This window comes from Oreochromis niloticus, linkage group LG7 (assembly GCF_001858045.2).
Source record: "Oreochromis niloticus isolate F11D_XX linkage group LG7, O_niloticus_UMD_NMBU, whole genome shotgun sequence".
Classification (NCBI taxonomy): Eukaryota; Metazoa; Chordata; class Actinopteri; order Cichliformes; family Cichlidae; genus Oreochromis; species Oreochromis niloticus.
The window spans coordinates 4,597,951-4,617,530 of NC_031972.2; the positions used below are offsets into that span (position 1 = coordinate 4,597,951).

General features: G+C 41.2%; 3 protein-coding genes across 6 annotated transcripts in view; 2 read left to right on the forward strand and 1 right to left on the reverse strand.

Annotated features, from left to right (window-relative positions):
- Positions 1–3,427: 3,427 nt before the first annotated feature.
- LOC109202765 (monocyte chemotactic protein 1B) lies at positions 3,428–5,070 on the reverse strand. The gene is made up of 3 exons (XM_019360840.2): positions 4,840–5,070; positions 4,198–4,315; positions 3,428–4,108 (listed from the first exon to the last, which is right to left on the reverse strand). Exons 1-3 carry the CDS (start codon positions 4,904–4,906, stop codon positions 3,994–3,996), a joined length of 300 nt encoding a protein of 99 aa, XP_019216385.1. The 5' UTR covers positions 4,907–5,070; the 3' UTR covers positions 3,428–3,993.
- A 7,238-nt stretch (positions 5,071–12,308) lies between these two features.
- On the forward strand, positions 12,309–13,921 carry LOC100710378 (monocyte chemotactic protein 1B). Its single transcript, XM_003439403.5, has 3 exons — positions 12,309–12,521; positions 13,046–13,163; positions 13,253–13,921. The coding sequence occupies exons 1-3, from the start codon at positions 12,455–12,457 to the stop codon at positions 13,365–13,367; spliced, it is 300 nt and encodes a 99-aa protein (XP_003439451.2). The 5' UTR covers positions 12,309–12,454; the 3' UTR covers positions 13,368–13,921.
- Positions 13,922–15,640: 1,719 nt separating this feature from the next.
- Positions 15,641–19,580, forward strand: part of LOC100710644 (septin-7) — a 44,350-nt gene continuing 40,410 nt past the window's right edge. For 3 of the 4 annotated variants that reach the window (XM_019360838.2, XM_019360839.2, XM_005449283.4), the window contains exon 1: positions 15,641–15,961. In XM_019360838.2, the coding sequence (XP_019216383.1) occupies positions 15,923–15,961 (39 nt within the window). In that variant the 5' untranslated portion in view covers positions 15,641–15,922. The remainder of the gene's footprint in view (positions 15,962–19,580) is intronic. The other variant, XM_003439404.5, reaches the window with a different exon arrangement.

Below are 19,580 nucleotides of genomic sequence, written 5' to 3' on the forward strand. Positions count from 1 at the left end.
AGTTAGAAGAAGAAGCGGGGGAGATCCTGTTGTGCATCTTGGAAAAATTTGTGACGTGTCGAGTTTCACTAAAAAAGGGAACTGTTCAATTTCCCTTTTCACTACGCCTCTCTCTCACACTGACACTGCAGAAACTGTAACAGCTACAGCAACATAAGGTGATACTTGTTTTACAGTATGGAGTGCTCTCATAGGGCAACTGTATATGAAGAAGAACAGAAACAAATGTTCCTCAGATTTCAACTTTTTTCTTGTGATGTGGCTGAAACACAGTCTGGTGAACATCCAGATCATCAGTTAATAGAAGAAGATGAAATAGGTTGAAGATGGACTTCAGGAGATTTCAGGAGTGAAAAGTCCTGAAATCACCAAAGCGCTTGCTCATAGGAGGTCATGTGACTGTGGGGAATTTCTCTGTTTACTTTGTATTATTGTAAGGTCTTTACCTTATAAAATAAAGCGCCTCGAAACAACTGTTGTTGTGATTTAACACTATATAAATAAAGTTGAATTTAACGGCCTTAAAACTGCATTTTTTTCTAATAACCGACAGGTGGAGCCACTCCTGTGGTTTCAGAAAGACGTCTGCTATAAACGTCACTGTAGTTTCTTTGTTGTGTGACCTCGGTAAAAAGTTTCCAGGTGGTTTGATGGTCTCAGCTGATATTTTCAAGTCCCCCTAAATATCACATGAAGTTCATTTTGTACGTTGTGGTTCCCACTAGTGTAACAAGGATCATAAAGCCAGGTGTGTTTTATGGTGGGCTTACCTTGTCTGGTTTAAAAATGCTGAAAACTGACAAAAGTCTCAGCTTCATGCTTCACACATACAGAACTATCACTGGGTGGTGTCTGGGTGCCTGTGCCCACCTGTTACATTTGTTTAATATACAGTCTGTGGATAAACTAGTACTAAAAACTGTCTGTGCTGAATTTTTAACATGTGTAGAAAAGCAGCAGGGACAATGTGCATCACCCTCACAATGTTGTGTAACAGGTGACATTTGTCATGCACATCTGCACGCAGGCTATTAACTCTATCCATCACCTCTCTCTCTTCTTTTCACCGTCACCACTGAAAACAAGAAGAGGCTCAGAGTTGATCCGTGATGTAATCCCGCCCCCGCCCTGAACCGGTCCGTCCCTCCTACCGCACACCTCACCACTCTCTCGCTTTCGTCATACGTGTCCTGCGCCACCCTCACATACTTCTCTGCCACTACGGACTTCCTCACACAGCACCACAACTCATCTCTTAGCATCCGATCATATGGTTTGTCTAGATTCACAAAGACACGGTGCAACTCCTTCTCTGTCCTTCTCTTCTCCTGTACTACTGTCTGCTTTCTTCATGTCCCTGCCTCATCACATACTGGTGATTCTGTTATTAGAAACCTTAAGTTAGAGACTTTGTGAGCTCAATCGATTGAATTCCACATGAGTATCCAGAGTTTTGACAAGAGGCATGATGCAAGATGCCTCTGCAGCTTCTCTCCTTCTGTCATCCCCCAACAACCCATCCCCATAAAGACTGTGTCTGCTCCCAGTCCACCTAATTACAGACCAAGATTTTATTTTCCTTTCATTTCACAGAATCAGAAGAAATGTCCCAAAAGTTTTAAAAGGATGTTGAAAAATAGATTCTTAACAGGATTATTCATGATGAAGAAATGCAGCATTAACCATTTTGCTATTGTCAACAGTGTAAAAGCTTTTTGTGGCTAAAACCACCTGCTTGAGTCGTCCAAGGACCTGCTTGGAACAGTTATCACCAATCCATCAAAATGACATCTAATCAGATGATGTTTTAGAGCACAGCAGAATCATGTTAATAATATGATTCCCTTCCTCCACATTACAAAGGCAAGTTTAAGGTTAAAGGTCCTACAGGCCTTTCTGGATGGCATAGGGACAGCGAATGAGTCCAGGCTAGGCTGGATCTCTGATGGTGTTCTTGGCTTTTAAGGCTCCACCTGAGATAGATTTCACCCAGTTTGGTCGCCAGGTGTTTCTATGCTGGAGAGCTCTCCTGTTCAAAGAGGTACAACTAGTGTGCCATGCTGTGATGCAGTATGATGACAGATACTGTGGTGGACCTCTGAAAACTGACCAGCACCCAGGTCTGTGGTGATTAGTAGAAACACTTATCAGTTTCAATTTCATTTATTTATATAGCGCCAAATCACAACAACAGTCCCCTCAAGGCGCTTTATATTGTAAGGTAGACTCTACAATAATACATGCAGAGAAAAATTTAACAATCATATGACCCCCTATGAGCAAGCACTTTGGCGACAGTGGGAAGGAAAAACTCAGTTTTAACAGGAAGAAACCTCCGGCAGAACCAGGCTCAGGGAGGGGCGGGGCCATCTGCTATGACCGGTTGGGGTGAGAGAAGGAAAACAGGATAAAAAACATGCTGTGGAAGAGAGACAGAGATTAATAACAAGTATGATTCAATGTAGAGAGGTCTGTTAACACATAACGACTGAGCAAAGTGACTGAAGAAGAAATACTCAATGCATCATGGGAATCTCCCAGCAGCCTACACCTACTGCAGCATAACTAAGGCAGGCTTAAGGTCACCTGGTCCAGCCCTAACTATATGCTTTAGCAAAAAGGAAAGTTTGAAGCCTAATCTTGAAAGTAGAGATAGTGTCTGTCTCCCGAATCCAAACTGGAAGCTGGTTCCACAGAAGAGGGGCCTGAAAACTGAAGGCTCTGCCTCCCATTCTACTTTTAAATACTCTAGGAACAACAAGTAGGCCTGCAGTGTGAGAGCGAAGTGCTCTAATAGGGTGATATGGTACTACAAGGTCATTAAGTTAAGATGGGGCCTGATTATTTAAGACCTTGTATGTGAGGAGCAGGATTTTGAATTCTGGATTTAACAGGGAGCCAATGAAGGGAAGCCAAAACAGGAGAAATCTGCTCTCTCTTTCTAGTCCCTGTCAGGACTCTTGCTGCAGCATTTTGGATTAACTGAAGGCTTTTCAGCAAGTTTTTAGGACATCCTGATAATAATGAATTACAGTAGTCCAGCCTGGAAGTAATAAATGCATGAACTAGTTTTTCAGCATCACTAAGAGACAGGATATTTCTAATTTTAGAGATAATGCACAAATGGAAGAAAGCAGTCTTACAAATTTCTTTAATATGTGCATTGAAGAACATATCTTGGTCAAAAATGATTCCAAGGTTCTTGGCTTTGCTTTGTGTCATCTAACAAACTCAGCAACATGTTTAAACTGAGTTTAAAATTCTCTGAATCACAAGCGAAATAGGATTTGGTTCAATGTCATTTCCTTTTATTTTAAACAAGTACAGGTTGAACTCTACAGCTCCAAAGGACTATCAGTAGTTGTTCCATTGTGTATTTAAGTGACACGAGCTGTTACAGTCTGTAAGAAGACACACAATGACAAAGTTTCACTGATCCTTTATCCTTTATTTTAAAGTGAAGTTCTCAGCACAATGATAAAAAACACAAATACTTAAGTTTTACATAAAAACCAAGCAAACTGCCCACAGTGCAGGAACAGTGCTGCAGCCCATAGCTTATACTCTGCTGTTTACTGATGACACCATGTGGAGGTGGGAGGCACTGCTCTTTCACAAAGAACAGCTTCTCAAGTCATTTCAGATCACACTTCAAAGTCTCACAGTGCTTACGGTCAGACTTGTATTAAGTGTTGTATTAAGCAAAAACACTCGTTATTCAGTATAATGAGATAAATATTCAAAGTCAGAAATGTAAAAATATTAAATATCAGTATTAAAAGAACAACAGAGTAAACAAACAAAGAAATGTTTGGATTGCAGGAAATTATTCCTATTTGCAAATGAATCTCATAATTATGTCTTTAAGAATATCTGATACAGATTCAGCATGTAGAGAGAAGAGCTGCTGTTTGCTTATACAAACTTCCAGCATTTAAACATATAAACTGTCAGGTTTTGTCCATGAAGGCTCTTCCTCAGTAGTTTCCATGGTTACAGGTTTGATGTCTCTCCTGGGACGGCTTTGGCATCCAGGTAGCTGATGAGCTGCTTCACCCAGGGGGCCGAAGGTCTGACACACAGCTGTCGGCCTGCCACTGTGTTCAGCCTGAAGGTTCACAGAAAGAGGAGAGTCAGAGGATTGAGGGGCAGGTTCGGTGATGGTGGTGATGTATGTTTGTGAGGTTGTGTACTTACAGGATGGCGGGCTTGGAGCAGCGCTGGCTGGTCTTGATGTAGCCGACCACTCTTCCTTTGGGCACTTCCTGGTCATTGAAGCGGAAGCAGCACTTTTTTGGGCCAGCACCGCGCATACCTGCAAACAAACAGGAACAAGTTAACAACTGAGCCACTGACACAGCACCACATCATCTGCTTCTGGGTTTTTGTTCCTATTCAGTTTCCTGTTGGCTGGTGTGAGGCCACATCTGATACTGTATTTTTAGTTGACGACACTGTGCAACTGCTCATTTGTTCCGCTGAGTTATGAACTGGTCAGATTTGTCATGTGACCTGTCCTCTGTTTACTGTATTTGTATGTGTTAATATTAAGTTTAATGCTGCATTAACATTAATTATTTTACTTTCAGATTTGTTCACCTTTGTTGTTTTCATTAGAAAGTATCATTTATTCATTGGCAACATTTAGATATATAATCATCAATTTGAGTTATTATTTTCACATTGCACATTTGAATGTCCTGAGACTTGTGTGTGTCTGACTTTTGTTTTTTGTTTTGTTATATACACTTTGAATATGAATTAATATTAAATTTCAAGCAGAAAGAAATTGCCATTCATCACACAGTGTAAAGGTCAGATCATTAAAACGAGCCTTACCCTCAGTCACAGCGATGACAGCCAGCATGAGCACAACCACAGACAGAGCGAGACGAGAAGCGGCCATCCTGAAGTTTGTTTGTCGGCTTCGTGTTGCAGCAGTGGATTAAAGTCTCAGCTGAGCTCTGTCGGCTTGTTCTCTGTGCTGTGTCACTGCTGTCCACCTGCTTCACATTTATACAGTTGGAAGAAGAAGCGGGGGAGACCCTGTTGTGCACCTTGGAAAAATTTGTGACGTGTCGAGTTTCACTAAAAAAGGGAACTGTTCAATTTCCCTTTTCACTACGCCTCTCTCTCACATGGAACCAAAGTAGATCTCTCTGGTCTGTCCCACTTCCTATGTGCTTTCTATTCTGACACCACAGACCTTTCATTGTTGATGCAGTGTGAAACAGTTAAGTGTCTATATAGGTTTAGATTGTGTTAAACAATCAAGTTAAAAAGTCCACTGCCCTCTCTTTAATCGATCTCCATACCTCCACAGAAATGTCAGCGCACCAACCTCCTTTCCACTCTTAATTCTCTTCATAGCTGCCGGCATTTCCTTCGTACTGATCCTCTTTACCTTCTGATTAATTGTTATTCACCTTTCTTCCTCGCTCTACCTCATTTTCTTCTTTCTTCAGCCTCAAAGTACTCCTTCCTTCTTCTCAGCACCCCCTCTTCACTTGTCAGTACATTTCCATCTCTTTCCTTCATCACCCTAATCTGCTGCACATCCTTTCCAGATTGACCTCTCTGCCTAGCCAGTCGATAGTCCTTCTTTCCTTCTCTAGTTATAAAAAGAGAAATAAAAATCAGTTTTTATTAATGAGTTAGTTTGTATCTGTCTTAAAACACTACTGGAGCCTGTAGGGGTTTTTTTTCCAGCCCCCTGCACAGTCGGACAAGTAGTGGCATGTTTAGTTGCGTAGTCTCCTTAAATTGCTGGCTGTCTTAGTGCTGTCCAGAAAGTGACTGTGGCTTCATAGAAAATTGTGAAACTTTCTAGGGAAACTCTGCTATTATTAGGAGAGACGTCATCCATCTCACTCTAGATGGAGCAGCTCTTATTTTGAGAAAAATTAGTGCTTTTATTAAGCACCCCAAAACGTGACTATCCAGAGATGCAACCAGGAAGCAGAGTTGCAATCTTACACGCCTCTCTGCAGTGTCCCACCTCCTGTTATTCCCCCAACACCCCATCCACATATAGACTGTGTCTGCTCAGAATCCACCAAAAAACCCAGCTAACTGTCAGAGTCCTCAACGCACAGGCCGAGGAGGAGAGGCAGTAATCTTTTATTCTAGCCTATTAATTAACCAAAGACAGACAGTTTTAATTCATTTGAAAGCCTGACTCTGACCTTTGTCCGCCCTTCCTGAAAAACTCAAAAACATTTTTTGTTGTAATAATCTGTTGTCCACCTAGCTCTTACTCAGAGTTACTCTCTGATTTCTCAGCATTTTACCTGACTTAATACTCAGTTATGATCAAATAATTAGTACAGGTGATTTTAACATATGTGTAGATGTTGAAAACGACAGTTTCAACACCTCATTTAACTTTTTTATTGGACTCAATTGGCTTTTCTCAAACTGGAAATGATCCCACACTCTGGATCATGTCCTCACATATGGCATAGAAACTGAATGTTTAACAGTGTTTCCTGAAATTCTCTTTTGCCTGAGCATTTTTTTTGATAACACATAATTTAAAAACAATGGACTACACAGCAGTGTACAATAAACTGCATTACACTAGATGTCTTTATATTAGAAACATCTTGTCTCAGAATGATGATGAAAAACTAATATGTATATATTTGTAATATTTCGACCCCCAGCCAAAATGACAGATTTGGTAATAGTTTACAATACTCCCCATGCCTATGTAATTCTCCAAAAGTAATTCAAAGAATTAATTATACTGTAAGTAATTTTAAATAGTGTGCATTTTCATTGTAATTTTGCAGAAAACAAACAATATTTCCCCATCATTCACTGTACACGCGGTACTTTTTGGGAGTGTGAAAAAAGAAGCACTGCAATCATTTTGATGTGATCAACAACCTAAAACCACCATGTGATACAACACCTTATAGCAGTGTTTCCGAACCTTTTGGAACCACAGCAGATGTTTCACATTAGAAAAATCACACAGCACACCACCAAACAAAACTGTCACAAAAAGCATATAGATCATCCCCCCCCCCCCCCCCCCCCCCACCAGCGCGCGCACCAGGTATAGCGGTTTGTCCCCAGTATAACTTTTTTGCTTTCTTCTGACCGCTACTCGTGCTGGGCCTTCATCTGGGTCGGAATTTCTCTAGGACCCAGGTCAGATTGACTACTTTTTCTTTTCAAATATTTATCTATTGCTATTAGGCGCTGCGCTGTCTCTCTCGCATCATGACCATGACGTAATTTCTTCTTCGTCTTCTTCAGTTTTACTGGCAGTTGCCAACCCATTTAATTAGAGCAGATAGTTGTACTGCCCTCTAGTGGAAGAGAATGTAATTTATTGCCCGTTACACACCCTTAAACTCACTTTTAAGTATCTTGCTGAGTTTGTTAGATCACACAAGGACCAGGATATGTCCTTCAGTGCACATATTAAACAAATATGTAGGACTGCTTTCGTCCATTTGCGCAACATCTCTAAAATTAGAAATATCCTGTCTCAGATTGATGCTGAAAAACTAATCAAATCAAATCAAATCAGTTTTATTGTCACATCACATGTGCAGGTACACTGGTACAGTACATGTGAGTGAAATTCTTGTGTGCGAGCTTCACAAGCAACAGAGGTGTGCAAAAATACAATAACATAAGAACAAGCAAATATAAGAATGGGTAAATCTGAGAGTTATATGAATAAATATATGTACAATATAAGAGTGTATGCATATTACTGAACATGTATACTAAATAACTAGTTCATGCATTTATTACTTCCAGGCTGGACTACTGTAATTCTTTATTATCAGGATGTCCAAAAAACTCCCTGAAAAGCCTTCAGCTGATCCAAAATGCTGCAGCAAGAGTCCTGACAGGGACTAGAAAGAGAGAGCAGATTTCTCCTTTTTTGGCTTCCCTTCATTGGCTCCCTGTTAAATCCAGAATTCAAAATCCTGCTCCTCACATACAAGGTCTTAAATAATCAGGCCCCATCTTATCTTAATGACCTTGTAGTGCCATATCACCCTATTAGAGCACTTCGCTCTCACACTGCAGGCCTACTTGTTGTTCCTAGAGTATTTAAAAGTAGAATGGGAGGCAGAGCCTTCAGTTTTCAGGCCCCTCTTCTGTGGAACCAACTTCCAGTTTGGATTCGGGAGACTGACACTATCTCTACTTTTAAGGTTAGGCTTCAAACTTTCCTTGTTGCTAAAGCATATAGTTAGGGCTGGACCAGGTGACCTTAAGCCTGCCTTAGTTGTAGGTGTAGGCTGCTGGGAGATTCCCATGATGCCCTGAGTATTTCTTCTTCAGTCACTTTGCTCAGTCGCTATGTGCTAATAGACCTCTCTGCATTGAATAATACTTGTTATCAGTGGCGGTCCTAGCCTGTTTGGCGCCCTGGGCGAACACTCCCTCTGGCACAGACATAAAACTTTATGTGTGTGTGTGTGTATAAATGTGTGTATAAATATTAAGGATTGTACATTAACATAAAACATAAAACTGTTGTCGGAACCATACTGAATTTCAACAGAGAAACACACACACAGACATATGAAGAGAGAGAAAGTATGGATAGTATGCAAACAGCTACCAAACAGCCATCATAATTTGTCATACAATGAGAACAGGACAAATCAACAATTGACAATAATTAATATTAAAATCTGTAACATAATGTATTGTTTGGAGTTTAGTCTGTTACTGTTACTATTTTTACCATTTCTTCTTGGAGCAACTGTAACCCACATAATTTCCTTAGGGATTAATAAAGTATTCTGATTCTGATTGTTTCAGGATGACCTGCCATTATCCAATGACACATCTGCTTACCTGTATCTTTTGCTCATTTCTCCTCCTCTTCTTTTCTATTTTTTCTAAACTGAGCACCTGATGGCTTTGACCTTTTCTTGTCCATCTTGGTTTTAATTTTGCACTCCAGTATGAACACCCATCCCCCATCCCGAGAATCACCACAACATAACCTAATACACCTATACCTTAGTTCACAGATTCGCTTTGTCTAGGGTTTATTTCTGGGATTTCACACAACCCAGGATTCAAATCATGAATACATAATGGTTTTGGATTTACAACATTATGATTGAAATGTGCTCTATCTGGAAGCAGCCCTCCCCTCTCCCCTTTCGACGGGTTGACTTTAAATCATCAAACTATAAAATATACATTTTAAGTTGTTATTGATCCCTTTACCCCGAGTCCTAAAGTGTATATTTATTTTCTTACTCTACTTATATTTATTGTTTGTATACTTGCACTGCTGTAACTGGAGCCTCGTCGTCTCGTCTCTCTATATACTGGACTGTATGTAGCGGAGATGACAATAAAGTTTACTTTGACTTCAGCAGCGAGCAGGCGCACCGAGGGCTCGCGCTCACTTTTCGTATACAGAATTTCGAAAAAACATCGGTGCAAATTTTAATTCTGTATCATTATGTCTGGTGTTTTCGTGTTTGTTGGTTTGTTTTTATTTTGTTTTATTTTGCGGGTTGGTTATTAGAAGCTGCTCCAGCCAGCCAGAGAATCGTCCGCCGCTCCGCCCTCTCCTCCCTGTGCTGCAAGCAGCAGGCCCACCTCGCAAACGGAGGGCGCCCTTACTCCCAGCAAATGGGCGATAGAAAACCGATCGGTGCCTATGCCATTCCCAATATGCGCTGGCTGATGTCGGGGCAGCATGAGTACGAGCAATTTTTTTTTTTTTCTCCGATGCCCGTGATGCCGCCCCTCACCGATGCCGCCCCGGGCAACCGCCCGTGTTGCCCCTATCAAAAACCGCTACTGCTTGTTATTAATCTCTGTCTCTCTTCCACAGCATGTTTTTTATCCTGTTTTCCTTCTCTCACCCCAACTGGTCATAGCAGATGGCCCCGCCCCTCCCTGAGCCTGGTTCTGCCGGAGGTTTCTTCCTGTTAAAACTGAGTTTTTCCTTCCCACTGTCGCCAAAGTGCTTGCTCATAGGGGGTCATATGATTGTTAAATTTTTCTCTGTATGTATTATTGTAGAGTCTACCTTACAATATAAAGCGCCTTGAGGGGACTGTTGTTGTGATTTGGCGCTATATAAATAAATGAAATTGAAACTGATAAGTGTTTCTACTAATCACCACAGATCTGGGTGCTGGTCAGTTTTCAGAGGTCCACCACAGCATCTGTCATCATACTGCATCACAGCATGGCACACTAGTTGCACCTCTTTGAACAGGAGAGCTCTCCAGCATAAAAACACCTGGCGACCAAACTGGGTGAAATCTATCTCAGGTGGAGCCTTAAAAGCCAAGAACACCATCAGAGATCCAGCCTAGCCTGGACTCATTCGCTGTCCCTATGCCATCCAGAAAGGCCTGTAGGACCTTTAACCTTAAACTTGCCTTTGTAATGTGGAGGAAGGGAATCATATTATTAACATGATTCTGCTGTGCTCTAAAACATCATCTGATTAGATGTCATTTTGATGGATTGGTGATAACTGTTCCAAGCAGGTCCTTGGACGACTCAAGCAGGTGGTTTTAGCCACAAAAAGCTTTTACACTGTTGACAATAGCAAAATGGTTAATGCTGCATTTCTTCATCATGAATAATCCTGTTAAGAATCTATTTTTCAACATCCTTTTAAAACTTTTGGGACATTTCTTCTGATTCTGTGAAATGAAAGGAAAATAAAATCTTGGTCTGTAATTAGGTGGACTGGGAGCAGACACAGTCTTTATGGGGATGGGTTGTTGGGGGATGACAGAAGGAGAGAAGCTGCAGAGGCATCTTGCATCATGCCTCTTGTCAAAACTCTGGATACTCATGTGGAATTCAATCGATTGAGCTCACAAAGTCTCTAACTTAAGGTTTCTAATAACAGAATCACCAGTATGTGATGAGGCAGGGACATGAAGAAAGCAGACAGTAGTACAGGAGAAGAGAAGGACAGAGAAGGAGTTGCACCGTGTCTTTGTGAATCTAGACAAACCATATGATCGGATGCTAAGAGATGAGTTGTGGTGCTGTGTGAGGAAGTCCGTAGTGGCAGAGAAGTATGTGAGGGTGGCGCAGGACACGTATGACGAAAGCGAGAGAGTGGTGAGGTGTGCGGTAGGAGGGACGGACCGGTTCAGGGCGGGGGCGGGATTACATCACGGATCAACTCTGAGCCTCTTCTTGTTTTCAGTGGTGACGGTGAAAAGAAGAGAGAGAGGTGATGGATAGAGTTAATAGCCTGCGTGCAGATGTGCATGACAAATGTCACCTGTTACACAACATTGTGAGGGTGATGCACATTGTCCCTGCTGCTTTTCTACACATGTTAAAAATTCAGCACAGACAGTTTTTAGTACTAGTTTATCCACAGACTGTATATTAAACAAATGTAACAGGTGGGCACAGGCACCCAGACACCACCCAGTGATAGTTCTGTATGTGTGAAGCATGAAGCTGAGACTTTTGTCAGTTTTCAGCATTTTTAAACCAGACAAGGTAAGCCCACCATAAAACACACCTGGCTTTATGATCCTTGTTACACTAGTGGGAACCACAACGTACAAAATGAACTTCATGTGATATTTAGGGGGACTTGAAAATATCAGCTGAGACCATCAAACCACCTGGAAACTTTTTACCGAGGTCACACAACAAAGAAGCTACAGTGACGTTTATAGCAGACGTCTTTCTGAAACCACAGGAGTGGCTCCACCTGTCGGTTATTAGAAAAAAATGCAGTTTTAAGGCCGTTAAATTCAACTTTATTTATATAGTGTTAAATCACAACAACAGTTATTTCAAGGCACTTTATTTTATAAGGTAAAGACCTTACAATAATACAAAGTAAACAGAGAAATTCCCCACAGTCACATGACCTCCTATGAGCAAGCGCTTTGGTGATTTCAGGACTTTTCACTCCTGAAATCTCCTGAAGTCCATCTTCAACCTATTTCATCTTCTTCTATTAACTGATGATCTGGATGTTCACCAGACTGTGTTTCAGCCACATCACAAGAAAAAAGTTGAAATCTGAGGAACATTTGTTTCTGTTCTTCTTCATATAAAGTTGCATCAGGCTGGTAAGTCCATATTAATCCATAAACTCATATTAGGGAAACTCCACGGGGTTGAACAAATACATGTCTGAATACTGATATGTCCTTTTTAGAAACATTGAACTGTTTCATACAACATCAACAATGAACGGTCTGTTACAGTTTCTGCAGTGTCAATTTGAGAGAGAGGCGTAGTGAAAAGGGAAATTGAACAGTTCCCTTTTTTAGTGAAACTCGACACGTCACAAATTTTTCCAAGGTGCACAACAGGGTCTCCCCCGCTTCTTCTTCCAACTGTATAAATGTGAAGCAGGTGGACAGCAGTGACACAGCACAGAGAACAAGCCGACAGAGCTCAGCTGAGACTTTAATCCACTGCTGCAACACGAAGCCGACAAACAAACTTCAGGATGGCCGCTCCTCGTCTCGCTCTGTCTGTGGTTGTGCTCATGCTGGCTGTCATCGCTGTGACTGAGGGTAAGGCTCGTTTTAATGATCTGACCTTTACACTGTGTGATGAATGGCAATTTCTTTCTGCTTGAAATTTAATATTAATTCATATTCAAAGTGTATATAACAAAACAAAAAACAAAAGTCAGACCCACACAAGTCTCAGGACATTCAAATGTGCAATGTGAAAATAATAACTCAAATTGATGATTATATATCTAAATGTTGCCAATGAATAAATGATACTTTCTAATGAAAACAACAAAGGTGAACAAATCTGAAAGTAAAATAATTAATGTTAATGCAGCATTAAACTTAATATTAACACATACAAATACAGTAAACAGAGGACAGGTCACATGACAAATCTGACCAGTTCATAACTCAGCGGAACAAATGAGCAGTTGCACAGTGTCGTCAACTAAAAATACAGTATCAGATGTGGCCTCACACCAGCCAACAGGAAACTGAATAGGAACAAAAACCCAGAAGCAGATGATGTGGTGCTGTGTCAGTGGCTCAGTTGTTAACTTGTTCCTGTTTGTTTGCAGGTATGCGCGGTGCTGGCCCAAAAAAGTGCTGCTTCCGCTTCAATGACCAGGAAGTGCCCAAAGGAAAAGTGGTCAGCTACATCAAGACCAGCCAGCGCTGCTCCAAGCCCGCCATCCTGTAAGTACACAACCTCACAAACATACATCACCACCATCACCGAACCTGCCCCTCAATCCTCTGACTCTCCTCTTTCTGTGAACCTTCAGGCTGAACACAGTGGCAGGCCGACAGCTGTGTGTCAGACCTTCGGCCCCCTGGGTGAAGCAGCTCATCAGCTACCTGGATGCCAAAGCCGTCCCAGGAGAGACATCAAACCTGTAACCATGGAAACTACTGAGGAAGAGCCTTCATGGACAAAACCTGACAGTTTATATGTTTAAATGCTGGAAGTTTGTATAAGCAAACAGCAGCTCTTCTCTCTACATGCTGAATCTGTATCAGATATTCTTAAAGACATAATTATGAGATTCATTTGCAAATAGGAATAATTTCCTGCAATCCAAACATTTCTTTGTTTGTTTACTCTGTTGTTCTTTTAATACTGATATTTAATATTTTTACATTTCTGACTTTGAATATTTATCTCATTATACTGAATAACGAGTGTTTTTGCTTAATACAACACTTAATACAAGTCTGACCGTAAGCACTGTGAGACTTTGAAGTGTGATCTGAAATGACTTGAGAAGCTGTTCTTTGTGAAAGAGCAGTGCCTCCCACCTCCACATGGTGTCATCAGTAAACAGCAGAGTATAAGCTATGGGCTGCAGCACTGTTCCTGCACTGTGGGCAGTTTGCTTGGTTTTTATGTAAAACTTAAGTATTTGTGTTTTTTATCATTGTGCTGAGAACTTCACTTTAAAATAAAGGATAAAGGATCAGTGAAACTTTGTCATTGTGTGTCTTCTTACAGACTGGAACTGTGAACATTTCCAGTGTCCCTGTGGAATCCTGAATAAAAATTTTGTTTGCAAGGAGCAAGTGGGCCAAGCAGATATAAACTTAAATGTGTTAAAAAGAGCCATGGCCTCCTTTACTTTCTAAAGAATTAATGGCAGTTTCTTTGTTTTCCACTAGAGTGTGCAACTGTCCAAGCCACCACAATACAAACATCTGACCTCAAACTCTTTTGATTTTAGTTGACTAAACTGTCAGAAAGGTTCTGATAAGAAGCTTCACAGACACATTGTGCTTACTTACAGCTTATTGGTTGTGTCAGAGACAAAGAGAGGTCAGCCCTGCTGTTTTTTATTACACACTTTGATTTACTGGATGCATTCAGAGACAACTGGTCTCTTGAGTGCAACTATGTAAAAGCCTCCACCCCCCACCCGTCTGTGTGGGAGCAGACACCCATGCTGGGAGCAGCAGTGAATTTATGAAGTTAATGAGAATACAATAGTTGAGTGTAAAAGTAGCAAGGCTCTCTGTCTTCTAAAACCAATTTGGGAGCTGGTTCCACTGGAGAGGGACCTGATAGCTGGGGGGTCTTTATGATACTTTAAAATCACTGCAGTTGTTTTGTGTATTTTTAGTTACTGACTTTACAGCCCAAAATGTAACAGTGACATACTTGTACAGGGAGCCCCACTGACCTGTAGCCCCCTTTGTTTGTGTGTCATTGGTCCCTTTCGTAATCTATTCATGATTACAGCTAAAAATTACGTGGCAGTGAGCACATGGAACAATTCCTGTTCGTTATGACATTCACCACAAGACCACTAGCACTGTATAATCAAAATGAGGGTTATCCACAAGAATGATGTTACTGAATATAATTTTAAAAGATTTATTGATTGCTGTTTGCGATTACTAACTCAAGAGCCTGTGGTGGTTCTAAGTACACTTTGTTTCATAGTTTCTCTTACTTCTTTCTGTTGTTTGCTGGTGCTTGGTTAGTGTCCACGGTTTGTGAAGAAAGCAGATTTTTGCCTCCAGCACATGAAGGCCCCACAAACACAATTAGAGGCCCATCATATTTGTGTTTGGCCAATAGGAAGGCGGATCTGGATTTCTTGCGGGAGCGTCAAGGTGGGAAGACACAGCTAGCGGGATACCGGAAGTTTCGCACCTAAACGTATCAGTTGTCAAAATGATGCTGTAGGAAGGTTGATTCAGACAAATAGTGAAACAATAAAATTAAATAAAGTTACTGAACTTTGGTACAGCATTCCTCAGCACACATTAGATAAGCAGAATCTGTGATTTATTTTAAATGACTGCTAAAACCTCTTTTCTATAGGTTAGCGTTTCTTCAATGTTTTGTCCATTATTTGTGCCCTTTTGTTCTTTCTATATGTGTGTATAGGCGTCTGTATACAAGAATAAATGAAAGACCCTGTGCTTGACTCTGTGTTTACATGTATAATTATGTACGCTTATTTTTAATGTGTTTTTATCTGTGATAGTGCTAGTGATGTTCAAATAATGCTTTTCTTTTTATTGTTGATGTTGTTGTTAAAAAGGATCTAAATTAACAAGCCGATTAGCGGATATTTTTTTAATAAAATCCAAATACACAGGAGCGCCATACACGGTATAGGCGCGCTCCTCGTCTTATTCTGAAATTCTCAACCGGATGTGGCCTTGTATAAATCCCGTTGGTGTTCCGCCTGTGGAAAACCGACAGTTGGAACGTTTACTCTTCACCGTGCTCCCATCCGTTGGTAGTGTCCGTTAGCGGCCATATCTACTATAACCGCATTCATTCATTTTTAGACGCACTGTTATTTTTTTTTTTTTCCTTTAACCAAAAGGCGGCTGTTGAGTGGGAAAGCCGTGAGCATCTCGTTGTTTCGTTACCCTCTCGGACGTTTGTCGGTTTATGCCTCGGTGAGTGTCCGTTGAAGGCTGGGTGGTAACAGTTCGGCTTCACGATGATCGAGCGACCAGAGACCGCGGTTCCCAGTATCGCTGTAAGTACACCACTCTTGGCAACACGCCTGTGGCTCTTTCCGCCAAATAAATGTATTACAATAAACTCCTCAACCGTTCCCGTGGGTTTCTGGCTCTGCTGGTATTGACTTGGAGGATTGCAGACCAGGCTCCGTTAAAAAATTTTCCGTTTTAGGGTGGTTCAGATTTTTACAAATACCAGCCTTTGAATAAGACGTAAATTTAATCTCCTGGGATATGAATATAATGTGGTGAACACTCCGGCGTTAAATTTGACTGACCGTATAACATGTACTTCACTATATGGCATCATTTTAAAGCGAATAACGCCTCCCTCCTCCTGTGTAGCCTCGTTTGAAATGAGGTGATGTTTGAATGACGAACAGTGACTTTAATTTGTTTTAATATGTGTAGGTGGATTCTGTGTCAATTTACCTTTTGGACAGCGCAATTATGGTGTTGCTTATAAAATGTCACTTTTTTTGAACAGAGCCTGGCTTGAGAGTTCCTATAACAGAGCAGCACGTATCGGGGGGTACGTGGTCTGGTGTCAATTATCGCTGTGTGCACAAAGAGATGGGCTTAGTGGGGTTTCTTTTAGGAGTGTTTACACAGAGTTACTTGTCAAATTTTTAAACGCTGCGACTGTGAAACTCAGATCAGTTTGCTTTTCCATGCCAGAGTCCCTTAAAGAAATATCACTTTTTAATATTCTTAACAACAGTTTTATTGGCACAGGGGCCCTGACCCTCGGGTCAGTGGGGCCGTGGCCCTTTCAGTCCTCTTTATTTGCATCTAGTTGACTTTGTTCAGGGCATTTTAAACTGGCACTTAGATTTAGCAATGAGTGCCTGCTCACCATACAACACAGCACACATTGTATTTCTGCTGCATCTGTTTGTGATCCAGTATGAGGTGATTGGCAGTGACTCCCCAAGGCATAACAGTGTGCACAGTGCTAAAAATAATCAAAGAAAACATACAGTCACTGTGCTCATATGAATCAACGTTTAAGCAATGCATTATTTAGCGCACAATGCATTAATATTGAAGTTGAAAACAGCTGAGGAGGCAGTGAGAGGGCCACAGCATCAGCTGCTGCATGCATGAGGGGGTGGACTTGGCATCACAGATGATGTCAGTGAACCAAGCAGCTACTATCACCACTGGGTTAGACTGGGGGATGGGGTAGTATGAATGGTATGGACTGACTAGCCTTCCTCTCTCATCCCCCATTACTTCCTTCTTTAAAGTCCCTTGCCTGCTGCTCAGTTAGTCACTTTCTCGTCAGAAATAACCACACTGCAGCTGTTACACCAATGTGAATATTGTGCGGAAATGTGATGTATGATAATGCATGCATACTATTTTATTCATGTAGTGCACTATCTGATCCACAGACTCTAACCACCCACTCACACTTTTTTGTGAGCTAAATGCTGACTGTTTTTCACTAATACATTCTTCCATATAGTTAAAAGAACCACTGCAGTGTGCTGTGTAATTTATAGCTACAAGGAAATAGATCAACCATCATAGGTGGTATCTTATGTAACCAGTGGCAGATTTGGGTGTGGGCAGCTGCTGGAACTTACTCTCATCTGGCAGGCAGCCACGCACTTTGGCAGCAGCCCTGTTATGCTTCATTCAAGCAAGGTAATAACAGAGATACACTTATCCAACTTTTTTACTTGTCTGATGCAGTAGAGATACCTTGGTTTCGGGTATGAGCTGATACTGAGTTCTAATGCAGAGCTAGTGTTAAATTAGTGAGCTGTATACCTCACCACGAGGGAACATTGTTTTCCTATCTTTGTAAAAATAAAATGAACCGAAGACATCCAAGAATATAAATTTACTGAATGTGGATTTATTATAAATAATAGTATATTTATCTGTAAAGCTGACGTACATCTCCCTGGAAGAAGAAATAATAATTATAGCGTCAGTAGGAGTACTCACATATGTCTGGAGGTAGATTACTGAACCTATCCCTAATGGATGTGAGGGAACGTACTATGAAGTGCCCCCAGAGGAAAAAGAAAAATGACTACAAGAGTGGGGACCCTGGTGGGGAAAGTCCCAACATTTTATTTGTTTCGGTCTGCTGGCAACGTAAATAAAACATCAGGACACAACCACACAGTACTTAATACATGATGCACCAGCATAAATGCCGGAAATGACGTTGGCCAGTTATGTAGGTTAAGTTGTAGGATCTAGGATCTAGATTCTGCACAGAAGTCTAAATCAGACCATAGACTGAGCATAACCACAGTGATGAAGTGGAATAGAGGGTGAAGGCATCGTCTGACCTTTTCAATCAGCTTGCTTGACTACACTTTGTTGTTCAAGTGAGTTAACAAGAAAAGCTGTTGGCACAGCAGGCTTGAAATGGCTCCAAACTACGGGCCTTCTACTCTCAACTTCCTCCATGCCGCGTTGTCCCTCCTGCTAGCAGCAGGTACACTTAAGCATGGCATAGTTAAAAAGCGATAAATATAAGGTTGTCATGAAACGTGAGCTCAGCTTTTTGAGCCAGAACATGCCTAATATCAGTCCCATAGAGGTATAAAATATGGGCACAAGTCTCCTTATCAAGCTTCCTGGTTCTGAAACCAGATGTGATGAGTGAGGGGTGGATTCCTTCATATGTATTTGAAAGTATTGACTGAGCCTGTTTTCAGAGGTCAGAGCCAGAGGCTGCATAGACTTCTATAGGGCCAGACGTGTTTTTGCAAAAACAGACATGACTGTTAGGTGTCACCTCTGCTAACCTGTCCACTGTTTCTGCTATTGGTGTTTTGAGATTTCCTTGTTTGTTTGTTTGTTTGTTTGTTTGTTGTTGTTTTTTTTTTTACATTATGTGACAAACATGGCTTTCTGTGAGGAACAGACTCTCCAAGAAGTTTGTGCTTCACTTCTCCCAAGGTTAAAATTGTAGTATTTAGCGTAATTAGTCTGTTAGTGCTAATTAACAAGTATGGATGTGTGTGCTTTTCATCCATGCAGTTTATAGATGTAGCTTGCTAACATTAGCTTCAGAATATGTATTCCAGAACCGGCTGCTGACATCCTTGTAATAACATCCGTCTTTCATAAACATTGTATACACTGTTTATATACGTCTATTCTTCTTTGTATTCTGAAGCAGCCCTTTTGGCTTATGAGCTAGAAGTGGATATTACTGGCTGCCCTCTTGTCACTGTAGGACAGAGTGATACCCTGGAGCACTTCGCACAGAGATATCCACTGTATATTTGGAGAGCGAGAGAGTCAAGCGAGTGGATTAAAGTACCACCTGATGTGTGTCTTTTGCTGTTGTCCTTCATCATTCCTTTCTTGCTTCTCTTTATATCTTAATGCTTGCCTGCATTTGCACTTGTGCATCACTACAGAGCATGAGATCAGCCTTCCATGCTTTTTTTTTTTTTTTTCTTCATGCAATTTTATTCAGGCCATGTGGCTCAGAGGTGGTTTTCTCTGTTTGGTGCTGTGAAGATCAATGCTGCGTATGTAACACACACTCTGCTACCGTCTTTGTGACTCAGGCATGGAAACACTGGAAAGTGCTTCAGGCAAGTTCAGAGTAGTTAAGCCTGCTGTCGAACTGCGTTCATCTCTAGTATTGATTATTTG

Bases quoted from the DNA above. Each gene is read 5' to 3' on its own strand.
- LOC109202765 (XM_019360840.2), bottom strand. From the start codon at position 4,906: ATGGCCGCTTCTCGTCTCGCTCTGTCTGTGGTTGTGCTCATGCTGGCT. The intron at 4,316-4,839 runs GTAAGGCTCGTT...GTTTGTTTGCAG, and splicing joins TGTCATCGCTGTGACTGAGG to GTATGCGCGGTGCTGGCCCA. The intron at 4,109-4,197 runs GTAAGTACACAA...GTGAACCTTCAG, and splicing joins TGCTCCAAGCCCGCCATCCT to GCTGAACACAGTGGCAGGCC.
- LOC100710378 (XM_003439403.5), top strand. From the start codon at position 12,455: ATGGCCGCTCCTCGTCTCGCTCTGTCTGTGGTTGTGCTCATGCTGGCT. The intron at 12,522-13,045 runs GTAAGGCTCGTT...GTTTGTTTGCAG, and splicing joins TGTCATCGCTGTGACTGAGG to GTATGCGCGGTGCTGGCCCA. The intron at 13,164-13,252 runs GTAAGTACACAA...GTGAACCTTCAG, and splicing joins TGCTCCAAGCCCGCCATCCT to GCTGAACACAGTGGCAGGCC.